Source organism: Arabidopsis lyrata (genome assembly GCF_000004255.2).
Source record: "Arabidopsis lyrata subsp. lyrata unplaced genomic scaffold ARALYscaffold_4, whole genome shotgun sequence".
Lineage (NCBI taxonomy): Eukaryota > Viridiplantae > Streptophyta > Magnoliopsida > Brassicales > Brassicaceae > Arabidopsis > Arabidopsis lyrata.
The window spans coordinates 9,874,335-9,891,097 of NW_003302552.1; the positions used below are offsets into that span (position 1 = coordinate 9,874,335).

Below are 16,763 nucleotides of genomic sequence, written 5' to 3' on the forward strand. Positions count from 1 at the left end.
TAAATTCGCAAAAGGCTAGATTGAGCTTCTGAGATCAGAGCTTAACAAGGTTAAAGCAGCTGCTGAGGAGCTCGAACGCAAAAATGAGTCTCTTTCCGAACTGAAAGATCGCGATGTTCGCAAAATATCTCATGATGCTCGGATGGAGGTTAAGGGAGCTGGGCAAAAGTTTCTTCTTGCTGTGCAGGAATTTATCGCTGCAGACAAAGCTTGGAACAAGCTTAACTCCGAACGCGATGAAATGAAAAGCAATCTCGATTTGATCAAAGAGATAGAGGACGGAAAAGTCAATTTGGCTGAAGAGAAAGACACGGTTAGTGCTGAGCTAGCTAAGACTGTAGCTAAGCTAAATACCGCTCCTCAGCCATATTTGAATTTGCAGCAGTTTGCTTCTGAATTCGCTGATTCCCCTCCATTGACTGAACCAAACATTGGTTCGTCTTTGGACGAGATGGTGTTAACCGGTTCTCCTCGCGCTCATTTTAATGAGTTCGGAACCAATGTTGACAGAATCTCCTCGGGATGAGCTCAGGGGCTCTATGATCAGGTGCTTGTCATCTCCTCGATTATGGGAGAGGATGTTGAATCGAGGAACGAAACTCCTCACGATGCTAGCTCGCTTAACCCTGAAGTGGTTCTCGCGACTCAAGACGATGACGTTGGGGGTGCTCTTGTCTCAAGTCAAGTAAGAGAAGAAGGCGGTTCGCCTATGAATGAATGATGGTGATTGCATTCACCTTATGTGGGGATTGTCCCTTTAATTTTTAAGACATGAAATTTGCCTTGTTGGCCATGGGGCCGTTTTATTACTTTTGAGTTTTTCTTTGCCCAAGGGGGCTTTTATTACTATTTTGAATAAATTTCCCAAGGGGGGTTAATTAAAATTTTTTTAGGAAGAATTATTTAATTTTGGTGAAAACCATCGATTTTACCTGGAGGGTTTGCAAAGTCCTCCTAATCGAAATGGTTTAAGATTATAGGAGAGATAGGCTGATCAGACCTACTTGCCTTTTTTAAAGAAAAAACATTGGAATTTTTTCTCGGTCTCGGTTGCGAGGTTAGAGCTCGGCTTACAATAATACTTCGAATGTATTCGATTTAGAGAAAGTTCCAGTGAGAACTATTCGCTTTCTCTAAGAAGATAAAAAGGCGTGATACCATTTATTGATTGACATCGAATTTCGAGCTCGAAATTAAGTTTTGCCTACTAGGTGTTAAGTGGTACTTGATTGACCTATATTTCGTAGGTCTTGTTTGTGCATGCACGCGAAAATCGAAAGACAGTAACTGTCAAATCAATGGATTGACGTTCAACTTTCTTTTCAATAAATACTTCGAGTGAGTGTCCTTACATATTTTTTCTCTATAAGGAGAGTTGGGTTTTGGAAATTTTCCAATAGGCATTTTTCTTTATAAAGAACTTTACAGCTCTTCTTTTTTTTCAGATTTTCGATGGCTTCTCCCCAAGGCGAACCTTCTGATTCTAATCCACCACGATTCCCTTCGGCTGAAACTCTGTTTCCACCAGGGGATGGATTTACTCCCCAAGGGGTAGCCATTCCTTGTTTCCTTTCTTCCATGTCCAAGGAGGAAAGGATCGAGTGCCATGAATTCATGGAACAGGTTTGACCTCGATATTAGTTATTTCAAGGTTTTATCTGATAGATTCGTAACGCATATGTCCTTTGCAGATCACCGAAAGGTACGTTTTCCTCTGCTCCGAAAGGCAACGCCTTGGAAGGAAACGCTGTGTCCTTGAGGAGAGAATTGCTAGGACTGAGAGAAAAATCCGACGTTTGGAGTCGGATGTTCATAACTGGGAGAGGAGGGGATTTGACTCTATCGCTCGCATTCCCAGCTGTCTTCGAGAACACATCAGGTTTCTAAAGAAGCACTGGGACATCTACCAAAGGAGCCTCGAGCCCGTCGAGCGTGAAAGCGGTTCGTCATCTGACGAAGTCCCTTCTACGAACCCTCCTCCTTCTTAGTTATTATTTTTATATATATATTTTTTATTTTGTAATATTCTATTGGGCTAGTTGCCTAACGTCATTAATTACATTTCCCTTTTCGCTTTAAATTCACCGATTATTCAAATCTTACTTAATGCGCTTAATCTAGGGAATATAATTAGCAATTAACTCGAATACATTTTCCATGAAAGTAGTAATTTCAGATTTGGGAAATCGTCAATTAATCCTCTTAAATGCAATCGAATAAATTTTCGAGTATAAAGTGGGTGTAGTCTATCATTGAATTTCAACAACAATTCTACAAAAATGTCTGAAGAGGGAAATTCTTCAGAGAAAACTTCTGACTCATCCAGATTGATAAGTGACGATCTTCTGGGAGCACCAGACATCGAGCTTACAAAAACGGGAAGAACTGGCGAACCGGAAGGGTCACGAGTATTGAGGAAGGGAACCAGCATTCAGGTTCCGATCGTATTAATCGAGAGATTGTCAGCCCAAGATCGTGTTAAGGCCGAGGAGTTTATCACCAAGGTATTTTCCATCCTAGTGATTAACTTCTTTTTGTTAATGCTTAACAAAGCGTTTTATTTTTTCCAGCTTATCATTCGGCACGACGAGCTCGAAGATGAGAAGAAAAAGATTAGGAAACGGATAATGGAGCTAGAGAAGCGTCGCCTCGATATTTCTCGCGAGCTTCATCACCTCGAAGCCCATCCTTCCGATTGGATCGAACTAGGACTTCAAGAGTACGGAAACATGCCAGGTTGCATTATGAGCATCGTTGACCTCGCTGGTCAAGGAGCGGAGTTGTTCCGTAATTCAAGACCCTTCTAAATCTGAGTTTAGCTATAAATATTTATTTATACATTGTTTGCAATGTACTCTATATTTATGCTTGAATATCAAATTCATAAAAACAAGATTCCATGACTGGAATAATATTTTATTTTTATATTATAGCTGGACTCGTGTTTAGCGAGCTGCCTACGTATCCAGAATAGGATCAAGCCAAATCGTAGTTTGAATGTGTTTGCTTTAGCAATAGAACTTTTTCAAGTTGATTATGTTCCAAGGCCTTTGAACTGGATTTCCACCAAGGTCTTGTAGACGGTATACACCGTTTCGGATTATTTCAGTGATTTGATAAGGGCCTTCCCAGTTAATACCGAGTTTTCAAGCTCCTTCTTCTTTTGTGTTATCGAACACTCGCCTTAAAACAAAGTCTCCTACATTTAAAGGTCTGTTTTTCAACTTTGAGTTATAGTATCGAGCGGTCAACTGTTGATAATTCTGAAGTCGAATAAGGATTGGTCTCGCCTTTCATCGATTGTATCGAGAACGTCTTCTAATAATTTAGAATTCGATTCCTCGTTAAGTGGAGCTTCGCTTCGGCGCAAACCTGGAACATTCAGCTCGGCTGGGACTACGGCTTCCATCCCATAAACTAATGAGAATGGAGTTTCACCCGTTGCTTGCCTCGGGGTTGTTCGATAAGCCCACAACACAGGTTGCAGCTCGTCATATATACCATCCACCTTTTCGAGCACTCAAGCGTTTTTTAAGATTGCTGAGAATGGTTTTATTGGAGGCTTCCGCTTGTCCATTTCCTTGAGGATACCTCGGCGTTGAGTAGCTAAGTTTTATTCCCCAAGCGTAACAAAAATCTTCAAAATCATTTGAAATGAATTGAGGACCATTATCCGTTACTATTTCGTAAGGAACTCCATAGCGACAAATAATGTGTTTCCACAAGAATGTCTTTACTACGGAATCTTGTATGCTTATATAATCTTCAACTTCAATCCATTTGGAAAAATAGTCCGTTAGAACTAATAAGTATTGGACGCCTCGTGTTGAACGATGCATCGGACCGATTATATCCATTGACCACCTCATGAAAGGGTATGGAGCGGATATATATGATAGAATTTCAGATGGCTGGTGAATAAGAGGAGCGTGCATCTGACACTATTTACACCGTTTGGCGTAATCAATGCAGTCAGAAATCATAGTTGGCCAGAAATATCCTAACCGTTTGATTTTGAAAGCCATTGCTCGTCCCGAAGAATGACTACCACAAAGCCCTTCGTGGACCTCGCTTGTCACTATTTCAACTTCGGGTTCGAAAATACATAAAAGATAAGGATCACTAACGCCTCGCTTGTACAATGACTCTTTAATTATACAATACTTAGCGCTGATGATTTTTAATTTGCGAGCTTGCCATTTGTTCGATGGTAGTTCTCCATTAAGAATGAAATTTTTGATGGGTACCCTCTAGTCAGCCCCCCAATCATTGGCGAAAGTATTATCCTTGAGTATAAACTTCCTTGGTTCGGGTTCGGAAGGAATATCATGATCTTCGATTGTCTCCTGAACCTCTACATCACCTGGAAGTGACTGTTCGGTTCGAGACGGTTCTTTAATGGGAACCTCTTGATCCTTTAACTTTCTTTTTGACTTTCTTTTAGGAAGTTCCAATGGTGGAGTAAGTTCGTCATCTTGAGACTTTATCCGTGATCTGGTGATGACAAGTGAACTATTTCCGGAACATTGTTTTGGAGTTTCGATGTATTCGGCCTTCGAAATGTTATCGTTTTCTGTTTCTTCAACCAAAATACTTCGCGAAGAAATACATTCAACTGGGATAACTCGTTTGAGTTCAGGATCTGAGGTAGAAGCTAGGGCTGCTAAAGCGTCTGCCGAGGTGTTTTCTCCTCTAGGTAGTCGAACTAATTCGAATTCTTTTAATTTTCCGGCTAATTTTTGACAGCCGAAAGATAAGCTTCCATTCGAGGAGCCTTAGCTTCGTAATCTCCAGCAAACTGGTTTACAACTAGCTGAGAATCACAATAAGCTATTATTTTTTCTGCTCCAATCGCAAGAGCAAGCCGAAGTCCTGCTAAAAGAGCTTCGTATTCTGCTTCATTGTTCGAAGCTGGAAACATTAATCGAAATGATTGCTCGATTATTTCCTTTGTCGGAGTTTCGAGCCTAATGCCGATTCCGGATCCTTGTTTAGAAGAAGATCCATCTACATGTAATTTCCATGTAGAGTCTGTCTCAATAAGGACTCCATCATCTAGTGGCAGTTCGGTTAGAAAATCAGCCAGAACTTGTGCTTTTGCGCTAGTTCGACTTTTGTATTCTATATCGTACTCACTGAGTTTGATTGCCCATTTTGCTAACCTACCGGACTGGCTTGGTCCGTGAAGAATTGAGCGAAGCGGATGAGAAGTTAATACTTCTATAGGATGAGATTGGAAATAAGGCCTGAGCTTCCTAGCGGATACGACTACTACTAAAGCTAATTTCTCCATCATGGTATATCTCGTTTCTGGACTAGTTAGAGATTTACTTATGTAGAAAATCGGCTTTTGCTCACCTCGGTCCTCTGGAACTAAAACCCCACTTACAGAATGATTAGAAACCGAGATGTAAAGGTAAAGTTTTTCATCCGATTCAGGTTTTGAGAGAACCGGCGGTGTTGTCAAATAAGTTTTGAGTTGATCGAAAGCCGCTTGGCATTGATCATCCCACCGAAATTTTTTGTTTCCTTTTAAAATCTGATAAAAAGGGAGACATTTATCGGTAGACTTCGATATGAAACGATTTAATGCAGCAATTCTGCCTGTCAATCGTTGAACTTCCTTAATGTTTCTTGGCGAAGGCATAGTAAGGAAAGCGTTAATCTGATTAGGATTTGCTTCTATTCCTCTTTCTGTGACTATATAGCCTAGGAATTCTCCGGAAGGCACACCAAAAGAACATTTGGAAGGATTTAATTTCATTCCGAAATCAATCAGAATTTTGAAACACTGCTCAAGATGAGTGATGTGCTCAGATTTCTTTAGAGATTTCACGAGCATATCATCAATATAAACTTCCATCGTTTTGCCCAAATGTTCTGAAAACATTTTGTTAACTAAACGTTGGTATGTTGCACCGACATTTTTTAAACCGAATGTCATAACTTTATAACAGTAGATTCCTCTATCTGTTATGAAGGATGTTTTCTCTTCATCTTCGGGGATCATCATGATCTGATTATATCTAGAGAATGCATCCATAAATGTTAAGAGTTCGTTTCCGGCCGTTGATTCTACGAGCCGATCGATATGAGGGAGAGGAAAACTGTCTTTTGGACATGCTTTGTTAATGTCAGTGAAATCGACACATACTCTCCACTTTCCATTTTTCTTTTTGACTACCACGGGGTTTGCTAACCAGTCCGGGTATTTCACTTCTATGATAGAACCAATTTTCAAAAGTTTATCATCTTCTTCATTGACCGCTTGAGCTCGGTCTGGACCAAGTTTTCTTCTTTTTTGCTTTATTGGTTTAAAACTGGGATCGACGTTTAAATCATGGGTAATGATACTTTTGTTGATTCCAGGCATATCTTTGGCCGACCAGGCAAAAGTATGCTTATTTTCTTTTAGAAAAGTTACCAACTGATCTTTGATTTCTAAATCCAAAGTAGTACCGATTTTTACTTTTCGATCTGGAAATTCGGAATCAATTTCAATTTCTGTGGTAACTTCACTCGAATTAAGACCACTTGGGTAACGCGAGGTGCTCTCTTGCTTCTTGTTTATCATTAATTGCTATTTGAGCTTTAAACGATGTCCCATGAGGTAGCAAGATCGCGATGTTTCCTGATCTCCTCGAATGGTTCCGATTCCTGCAGGAGTCGGAAATTTTTACACACTGGTGATAAGTTGAAGGTATAGCCTTCATTTGGTAAATCCACGGAGTTCCGAGAATTATGTTGTAAGCGGCTGGTCGGTCGAAAACAATAAATTCTACAATTTTAGGAACCCCTGCGGCGAGCACTGGTATTTTTATGTTCCCCAAGGACATAGATGTGTCACTCGTGAAAGCTACTAATGGTGCCGGTGGACCGATAATGTCAGCCTTACTGATTCCCATTCTTTGCAAAGTGCTTAGAAATATGAGATCTACCGAGCTTCCAGTATCAATTAGACACCTAGTTACTTCGAAGTTCGCAACATCTAAAGTTATCACAAGAGCATTGTCATGAGGTCCTGTTAATCCTTGAGTGTCCGAATTATCGAAAAAGATAGAAGGTGTTTGTTCATTTGACTGGAAACCCACATCGGTTTGAATTGCTGCTGATTTCTTGTGCCTTTTGATTGATCTGATCGAATCTCGGCATAATTTGGATCCTCCCATTATAACATCGATCCTTTTCTTAGGAGTGTTCGGAGTTCCGGGCCAATTGGGCTTATGTTTCTTTTCAGGAGGATTGGACGCTTCGGAATCTTCTTTTTCTTTATGATAAGATTCCACAAACTCCTCGATATTGAAATTAGCGAGCTCTCCAGCCGCCCACAGTTCGGTGAGGTGGTTTTTGAGTACGCTGCAATCTTTGGTGGAATGCCCATTTACTCTATGAATATCGCAATAGGCACACTCATCTCTAACCCAGGTATTAGAAGAATTGTATCTTCCTTTGTTTGGGGAGGGTTTTCCTACGGCATTAGTAGCAGGATTAACTCCGAACCGTTTTTGATCTTTTGGTTCGAATTTTTTAGTTGGATTTCCAACGACCAATTTTGCTGGCCGATGCTTTTTAGCGAGGCTAAGCTTTTCTTCTTCTGCCTCCATCCAATTAGTAGCTCTGAATAAAGCATCTTGGATAGTGCTCGGACGATTGACGATGATTTCTTCCCGAAATCGGGATTCATGCCAAATTCCGTTCCTTAAAGCAGAAAGGGCAACAGCGTGCGACACCCCAGGAATTTTGGCTATCACTTCTTTGAATTTAGCGATATATTTGCGAAGTGGTTCGTTCTGACCTTGGGTTAAATTCCATAGATCTGCATCAGAGGTTGCCTTTTCCATGAACATGGAATACTGTTTTAGGAATACGGAGGACAATTCCTTAAAACTATCAATAGATTCAAGCTCCAACTGAGTGAACCATAATAAAGCCGATCCGGATAGATTCTCAGAGAATAGTTTGCAATATCCGGCATCTTCCTCGTCTGGTTCTAGATCAATTCTGCCAGCAGCGATCTGAAAAGCAGCGAGGTGATTTTTAGGATCACCTTTACCATCGTAAGTTGGTAATTTGACCTTTCGAGAATCTTTGATCCAAAGTTTTGAGATTCTCGAAGTGAAGGGTGTTCGTCGAGTTTCTTCGATTACTCGATTGATCTCAGGTGCCGAACTGGTCGCCTGATGAAACTTCGACTTCATCTCATCAAGCTCTTGACGAACTTTGACGAAATCATCGGAAAGGATGACATCAGGTTCTTCCATAAGGAGTCCTTCGTCAATAGCAGGATTGCCCTGATTTTGGGGATTTTCATCCCCGGTTGGATTGGACCCATCTCCTACGGTTGTCTGATTGCTAGTACTAGAAGGACGGCCTGTAGGAGGAGTTTGATTGCTCTCGGATCTGTTTTGTGTGGGAGTCTGGAATAGCCTGCGCTGATACGCTGTTGTTCGCGCTGAGGACAAATTATCTAAACGGCTTGAAACAACGTTTTGCGCGTTTGACAAATTTGTTTGAGTTGCTTGAACACTCGTTAGAGTTTGCTCGATTGAGTTTAACCTTTCACCAAAAGTGGCGTTGGCACTAGCGAGTATACCCATCTGATTGGTCAGATCGGTGGTTGACTGAGTAAGCAAGGCAATTGCATTGCTCAAAGCTTGCTGATCAGCCATAGTTTCTTGGTTTGAAAAAAAAGAGAGATTTTGAGATTAAAGAGTTTTGCGGTAAGTCCCCACAGACAGTGCCAAAATGTGGATGTATGATTCACACTCGATTGTCTTTAGGTATTTTTGTGGAGAAAAACTCTAAAATCAACAAATGAAAATAAGGATTTGAAACGGAAAGTAACCAAGAAACTAAATAAAGCGAAAGAGTTTGGCAAGAATAAAATAGTAAAAAGCCTTGCGAAATTGTAAAATAAATAGTATGTTGTATTGCTTGATCGTAAGAGGTAAAAGGTTGTTCTTTTTCCCAAACACATGCGTTTGAGGTTGTTTTTATAGAGAAAACATGATCAATGCGGATATTTACTGCTCATAATCGCATTGATCCGCATTAATCATGTAGGTTACAATTTGACCGAAACGGCTTGAATTTGAACTATCTTGAGCTTCGCGTGGATCTTCCGAACTCTTTCTTGTTGACTCCGAACTCCTGCGTCTTGACGCTGCCGCGAACCTCGAACAATATTCTCCTCGCTTCGGCCTTCTTTTATGTGAACTATATGTTGAATAAGAGCGAACTCCGTACTGGTAAAGATCGAGCTCTTTAATAAACTGAATTGAACTTCCGATAGGTCGAGCTTGATTCTCGCAATGAAACATCTAGAAATCCAAGAGGATTATTATGTAATAATGACGTGGACAGATCCAAGTGGATCCTACCGAAGATGTGTGGGATCCGACCCCAACAGTTTCCTTTTAACTTTTAATTTGAATCTTAATTTGTGTTATTTCAAATATGAAAGTACAGTACAAAAATGTAAGTGCGGATGAGGTTATAATAAGTGCAGAAAGTAAACGAGACAAAAAATTTGTTAGCGAGGTTCAGTTTTTCCTACTCCCCAGGATCAAGTCCAGATTTGATTTCACTAGAACAAGAAAGCAAATTACAACCAATTCGAAAACGCGTAAAACAAGCACAACCCTCTTGATTTACTGTTCTCTTCTATAACGTGAAACCTTAAGGATAATCTCTATCCTTAACTAAACCCTCCCTGAGTCTAGATTTAATCAGGATAACCTAACCCTGAGCTAAACTCCTCCAAAGCCTAGACTTCAATTCTTTAAATCTCTGGACCAACCGTCACACACGAACGTTACACCAACATAAATAAGCTTGATCACACAAGCACCAAACCGTGAAACTATGTCGCACAAAACTGTAAAACTATGTCGCACACACCCTCAGAAAGCTCTCAATGATTTATCTCTATGACTCAGCTCTCTTACGTCTCCAAGACGTTCTCAAATCCTCCTTATATAGCCAAAATGATTTCCTAATCACCATAAGAGAAGATTTCCAAATTCCATAAGGAAAAATAAATTTTCTTTTATACTTTTTTTTTTTTTTCATCAAATTCCACTTTCATCAAGTCTTCTAAATCTCTTTACGTCCTTTTTTCTTTTTGATTCATCTTCTAAACACGTTTCAAACATATCTTCTCAAATCTTCTAGAAACCGACACTCACACAAAAACAGTCGCATCATATTGAATTATTTCTTGAATCATTCAGCAATTGCATCAGACCAAATCTTTTGTTACTTCTTGACTCATTCAACAATTCCATCAACAGCAACTACATCTTCATAAAAGGCTTTTAGGTCATTGTTTTGTTTTGTTCCACTGATTCTCTCGAATTCATGACGATCGTTTTTAAACTTTGAATGTTCGAATTAGAATGACAAATCTAAAGATGATGGTTTAGCAAAAGTTAACTGCTTTGAGATCCTTTCGATCCCGAATCTGTCATACCCGTTTATCCTTTTGTTTTGCTTTGGTTTTAGTTGCTTTATCGGTTTTGTGTATTTTAAAATTTGAATGATTAATAAAAAAAGTTAAAGAAAAAAAAGAGCAATTTAATTTTTATTAATATAATAATATTTTTCAAGATCAATTATCTATAAATAAAATTAATTCCTTTTAGAAAATATTTAATTAACTTTTATACCTTTTCTAAAACAAATATACTAGAACAGACTAGAAGTTATCACTTTTTGACCCATACTATTATCTTTTTTTTTTTAATTGAATCGGCTCTAAATTTCCTCGACTCTCGACCCATATATAGAGATTTATAGCAGACATTGGGACATGTATGCAATCAGACACATTGTCGATAATACATCGACCTGAAATAAAAAAAAGCTCCTTGTCCAAAACCTTTTATATTCACCTCTCATCGTTATCTTCATTTAGAAACACTAAACAATGTTTACTGTGTTTTATTAATATTTGCCCTATTTAAAAATTCAATTGGAATTGTGAGTCCCTCTTCTCTATTCCTTCAAGGCAACTAAAACTACATTGCGTGACTTCTCTTCTGAAACCATATTCTATACTTTCTCCGATCAAATATGGCTTATTTAGCTCCGATTTCTTCATCCTTATCCATCTTCAAAAATCCCCAACTCTCAAGATTCCAATTTGCTTCTTCCCGACCAAACCCACTTTTCCTTGGACCTAGGATTCAGATTCTGAGTATGCCCATGAACAAGTCGCCGTCTTTAGTGGTGGTTGCGGCTACTACTGCGGCGGAGAAGCAGAAGAAGAGGTATCCAGGAGAATCAAAGGGTTTTGTGGAGGAGATGAGGTTTGTGGCTATGAGACTTCATACGAAAGATCAAGCTAAGGAAGGTGAGAAAGAGACTAAATCTATTGAGGAACGTCCTGTGGCTAAATGGGAACCGACTGTTGATGGTTACTTGAGGTTTCTTGTGGACAGTAAATTGGTTTATGATACTCTTGAACAGATTATTCAAGATTCCAATTTCCCAACTTGTGAGTTTTTTCTCCTTCCTTCTTGATATGGGTTGATTGGTAATCTTTAGAGCTGATTGTGGAGGAAGAAGTTGAAGTGATTTGGAGTGTTTTAGGTTTTAGTATCTACCCATTTGATAAAGATGATTACTTTGCTTAATTTCTTATCTTGTTTTCGATTCGACTCATTCATATTTCCCTTGGATTGAGTTGGTTATAGTGATGGTTTTATATGAATTAATATACTCTTAGGATGGTAGTTTATTGAGGGGTTGATGGTGATTTTCAGAACTGATTTTTGATGGAAAAGTTGAAGTGATTTAGAGTGTTTAAAATTTTTAGTATCTAACAATTTAATAAAGATCATTCCTTTGCCTCATTCCATTTAGATTTTGTGGCAACTTGGTTTTTTCACTCTTGGATTGAGTTGGTTATAGGGGAGGTTATGTATGAATGATGTATATTTTGAGATCTCTTCAATGGTGGATTTAAGGTTGAATATATGTACAACTTGTGAATCTATTGAATGTTTTGGAGTTTTGGACTTCCAATCTTATCGTATCTCTCTTATTCTTGTGTCATAGCAAACCTTACGTAAAATAAGAGTCTTCAAACAATCTATATGAGGGATTATGGTTATGGTAGCTCGTGATTAAAAATGAGTTTGCTTATGTATTGGAAAAAGATACCGGTTTGAATGATCTTTATGCAAAAGTAGGTCTTTTTTCCTTGCGTAACCTTCTCAGGATCTATTTCTGCATACTGTGTTTTTGTAGATGCCGAATTCAAGAACACGGGGCTGGAAAGGGCAGAGAAATTGGCCAAGGATTTGGAGTGGTTCAAGGAACAAGGTTACGAGATTCCAGAACCAACTGCTCCTGGTAAAACATATTCTCTGTATTTAAAGGAATTAGCAGAGAAGGATCCTCAAGCATTCATTTGTCACTTCTACAACATCTATTTCGCCCATAGCGCTGGTGGACGAATGATTGGCAGAAAGGTAAACACTTTGGCTTTAAAAATGGCTTGGAAAATTAGCAAAGACTTCTTCTGACGCTTACCAAATTTTGCAGGTAGCAGAGAGAATACTAGACAATAAAGAACTCGAGTTCTACAAATGGGACGGCGAACTTTCCCAATTGTTGCAGAACGTTAGGGAGAAACTGAACAAAGTTGCAGAGGAGTGGACGAGAGAAGAAAAGAATCATTGTTTGGAAGAGACGGAGAAATCGTTCAAGTATTCTGGTGAGATACTTCGTCTGATATTGTCCTGATTTGAATCGCAGTGTCTCTAGATATCTCAATAGGGCTTGTGGCAACTAAAATCCTGCACATTGTTTATATTCCTGTATTATATTCATCATCTTCTACTTCTTGTTAAACTCTTCTTTGCTTCAATGCTATTACTAAGTTCATCGTTCAAATTAATAACTTTTCCGCCATTTATGGCTCAAATATACGTTCAATGATAAGTGTACGTCTGATATAGCTAGAGGACTGAACTCTTGTGTGTAAAATTGTAAGTTTTAGTGTACATCTGATTCTATTGGATGGTTGGTTTAGTTAAGAAACCAACCATCCAATGAAGCTGAGTCTGAAATCGTCGATGATGTCTTCTTCTCCGTTGCAAGTTCTGCCATTTCAAAATCTCAAAGACAAAATTAAACTTCTAGGGTTTATGTAACACGAACACAAAAGATGTCGTCGTCCTCTGCTCCCAAGTGTGGGAGAGCTTCTGGCTGAAATGGAAGGTCTTACACTCAAGCTTCGTCTAAATCAAGGGTATAACTAAGTTTTGATCGTCTGATGCTGTAAAGTAAACTAGTAAGTAATGCATAGTATTAGAACTGCCTGAACTGTTGACATCAGAGATCGCAAAACCAACAAATGTCTTAGTATCCAAAGTAAAGATTTTACAGCTTAGCGCTCTCAACCCGGAGAGCCACCACTGGAGATGTGCTGAGGATCGTCACGGGTTTCTCTCTCGAGTATCTCCAACAATTGAGGTCATCTTCCTCACGTCCTGTATGCACACCATATTTGTAGGAGTAAGTTACATTGCCTGGCCCATGGGTGAAAACAATTGAGTTCCCACTTAAACCACAACCATCAGGAAGCTCCTTAGCCGAGCAGCAGACATTTCCCAAATCTCCAATGACCAACAAACGGTCACCTATTTCGCTGACCTCGACCCATTTACCAGCCTCCTCATCTAACATACTAACTCTTAATGTTAACCGACTAAAGTATAATACACCAGTACGAGGGATGATTTTCTCAACCAGGAAAAGTGCATCATTGCCAGATGGAACCAGATCATTTACTGAACCAGAGTTCAGAAGCTCCGAGGGTATCAGGGGAGTCACTTCCAGCGAATAAGGATCGATAGCGAAAATGCCATGGTTAAAAAAGGCTGCATAAAATCTGCCTCTAAAAGTGATTAAATCCGAGCATGAAGCATATGAGGGTTTCTCAAGCAGCATCCATCTCATCTCATCCGTATTAAAAACGCGCGGATCCTTAAAACAAATTCCAGTCGGGTCAATATTAGCGCCGAACTAAAAAGGCGCGGATCCCTTTTTGTAGCAACCCTATTTATATGATTTTTTTTGTCTCTCTCTCGCCTCTCTTTTCCACTAATATCTCTCTTCAATCTCATCTCAACCATGACAGAGATAGACGAAGATCGGGTCAGTAAGAAGAGAGTGGCGCTTGGTGAGCTTCTAAGTGTCTCTAATGTCAATGTCTTGGCTAATCGCAATCAGAAAAGAGAAACCTAGAAACCAAAAAAAGAGTCTTAGAGCTATTCATGTGAGCTTCTCTCGTATTTAGTGCTCTCTTTACAATCGGTTTTTGATGGTAAAGAAGAATCTTTTTTTGAGCATTCATGTGAGCTTCTTTCGTCTTTAGTGCTCTCTTCATCACTGGCGACAACGGTTTCAATGGGACTGGCTACAGTTAGCCTTTGCCTCCTGTGGAACTAAAGCAAAGCTCAGAAGGAGCAAACTGAGAAACAGGCACAAAACATAAAGCATATTTGAATGTTCCAGTGCTCCACATGGGAAAGTTACGACATTTGTTAACTAGTATTTAAGGTTTATGGATCTCTCTACTCATTGTCAATCATTCAACTCCAATGGTCTCATTGCTCCAATTCCAAATGACAAACACAAATAAAACTTTTGACAGGAGATAACTTTTGGGAGGCGAATTGCAATCTATCCCCAGCCGATCAACCGATGACTTCACACAGAAAATATACACACAACAAATAATGACATGAGGTACCCTTTCATTTGTTTTCTGGTTTCACCTTGGAACAAAACTTAAGAACAGAGCTTCTATCTGCTTCCCAAAGAAACTCCAGGATGATCGACTCTCCTATCTTCACACCGTTAGCGTAGCAGAACTCTTTCCAACCTCCTGACAATCTCATTCTTTTACATTTCTCCTCAAACCACAGATTGGTAGACCACTTCACCCCATGTTTATCCAAAAAAACTCATCTTCTTTGCCTTTATGATGCCATTCACCTTTGTGAAAGGCACTGGAAGAATCTGAGAAAGATTTAGACGAAGGAGACGAGGATGAAGAATCGATAAGACCTGTATAAAGATAATTAATGGCTGTTTGGTGATGAAACTTACCAGTTTAGATTGTCCTACGTTGTAAGGTGTAAGAGTTACTGTCACAAAACGGTTTTGAGATGGTAAAGAAGAAGCTTTCCATATCAAGATTTTTTTTTTTGTGCATTCACGTGAGCTTCTCTTGTCTTGGTTGTTGTCTATTGCATTACCTTCTTCTTCTAGCTCTCTGTGGGCTAAACGTAAACCCAGAGTTCCTCCCCTTTCGATCAGTTTGAAAGTGAAGAAACTTCCAGCTCTAAGTCCATTAGCATTACAGAAATTTCTCCATCCTCGTCTGATGTAAGTAGTTGCACATGATTTCTTTCGTTTCAAAGCTACAGTCCATGATCTGCCCTTTTCGTTGATCAGAATCATCTCGCCACATCTATTGTCTAGACCATTTGCCCTCACAAAACACATTGGAAGATTCTGGAAATCCATTACAGTAAAACATGATTTTGATCTTAATCAGACCCTAGTATAAGAGTTAATTCTGATTTAAAATTGTAGAATACCAGTGAGTCATAACGTAGATTCGAAGGAGTGACATTAGCCACGAAACAAGAGAGATCTAGTGAAGACTCGGCTTTTTTCTTCTTCCTTTGAATCGTCCCTGAAAAAGTAGATACTAAATCCAACTCGTATTATTAAACAGATTCTCTCTACTCAAAGATTCATATTCATCTATATCAGTTAGAGAGACGAAATAACAAAACTCACCGCGGTTGTTCTGGTTGTCTAAACAAGACACATATTGAATCTCACAACAACTAGGTCCCAACATTGTAACGTGGAAAGTCATGTCTCTCTCTTGTCTGAAAACAATGATGTCACCGATTCGAAGATCATGTGCGAGAGCAAAGTCTCTCCAACCGTTTGTAAGTCTCTGGCCATCTATTTTCACTTTCCAGGTTTTGTTCGATGCGTCTGATCTTAACTCCGCCGTCTTCTGCTCATTTCTTCCTTCTATATTCTTAAAGAAAAAAGCCACAGGAATCGTCTGAAAAAACAAAAGCAGACCCATTATTCTCAATGTGCTTTCCAGAGGGACAGAGACAGATATAGAAGAAGGGAAAGAGAGAGAGAAAGATTACCAAGTGGCTGTGAAAGCCAGGAAGAAGTGGCTTGAAGAAATGTTGATTTGCCATTCTCAAAGCTCCTAAATCTCTCTCTCTTTCCCTTCTTCTCAAGGGGGAAAGAGTGTAGTAAACACAACGTTTCAAGGTGAAGACCTTTTATTTTGAAGTAGAGACTGTTTGGTTTCCACTGGCAAACACTCCTTGGAACTCGAGAGCTTTTAAAAAAGAAAACCATCGATTAATGATTACTAGTGTAAGTGTATTCATTATGCACTTTATATGCTTTTATATTAACAATCTGTACCCATTATGGTAACATCTTAACCATCATAAATCTCTCCACGCGAAGGACAAATAGAAGTGAATACCTAAAACATGTTCCCTCAGTCGAAACAGAGCCTAAAAAGAATCTCCCTACACTACGTTAGCCTAACGGTATGCATCATATATGTTGGATAGAATTCTATAAACTTTTGACATCTTTATGGTTGGTCTATTATTGATGATGATTCACTGTACCTATATGGGAAGTGTTTTTTATGGGACTCTTGGTCACTAATATAGTGGGCCTAAAGAAGAGTC

At 39.3% G+C, this 16,763-nt stretch overlaps 2 protein-coding genes and 1 pseudogene across 2 annotated transcripts; 1 reads left to right on the forward strand and 2 right to left on the reverse strand.

Moving 5' to 3' along the window:
* The first annotated feature begins 10,839 nt into the window (after window positions 1-10,839).
* LOC9316882 (heme oxygenase 1, chloroplastic) lies at window positions 10,840-12,904 on the forward strand. Its single transcript, XM_021028208.1, has 3 exons — window positions 10,840-11,497; window positions 12,253-12,476; window positions 12,550-12,904. The coding sequence occupies exons 1-3, from the start codon at window positions 11,074-11,076 to the stop codon at window positions 12,748-12,750; spliced, it is 849 nt and encodes a 282-aa protein (XP_020883867.1). The 5' UTR covers window positions 10,840-11,073; the 3' UTR covers window positions 12,751-12,904.
* Window positions 12,905-13,389: 485 nt separating this feature from the next.
* Window positions 13,390-13,968, reverse strand: LOC110229250 (F-box/kelch-repeat protein At1g64840-like). Its single transcript, XM_021028996.1, has one exon. It carries the CDS (start codon window positions 13,966-13,968, stop codon window positions 13,390-13,392), a length of 579 nt encoding a protein of 192 aa, XP_020884655.1.
* Window positions 13,969-14,560: 592 nt separating this feature from the next.
* Window positions 14,561-16,739, reverse strand: LOC9315064 (annotated as a pseudogene).
* Window positions 16,740-16,763: the final 24 nt, after the last annotated feature.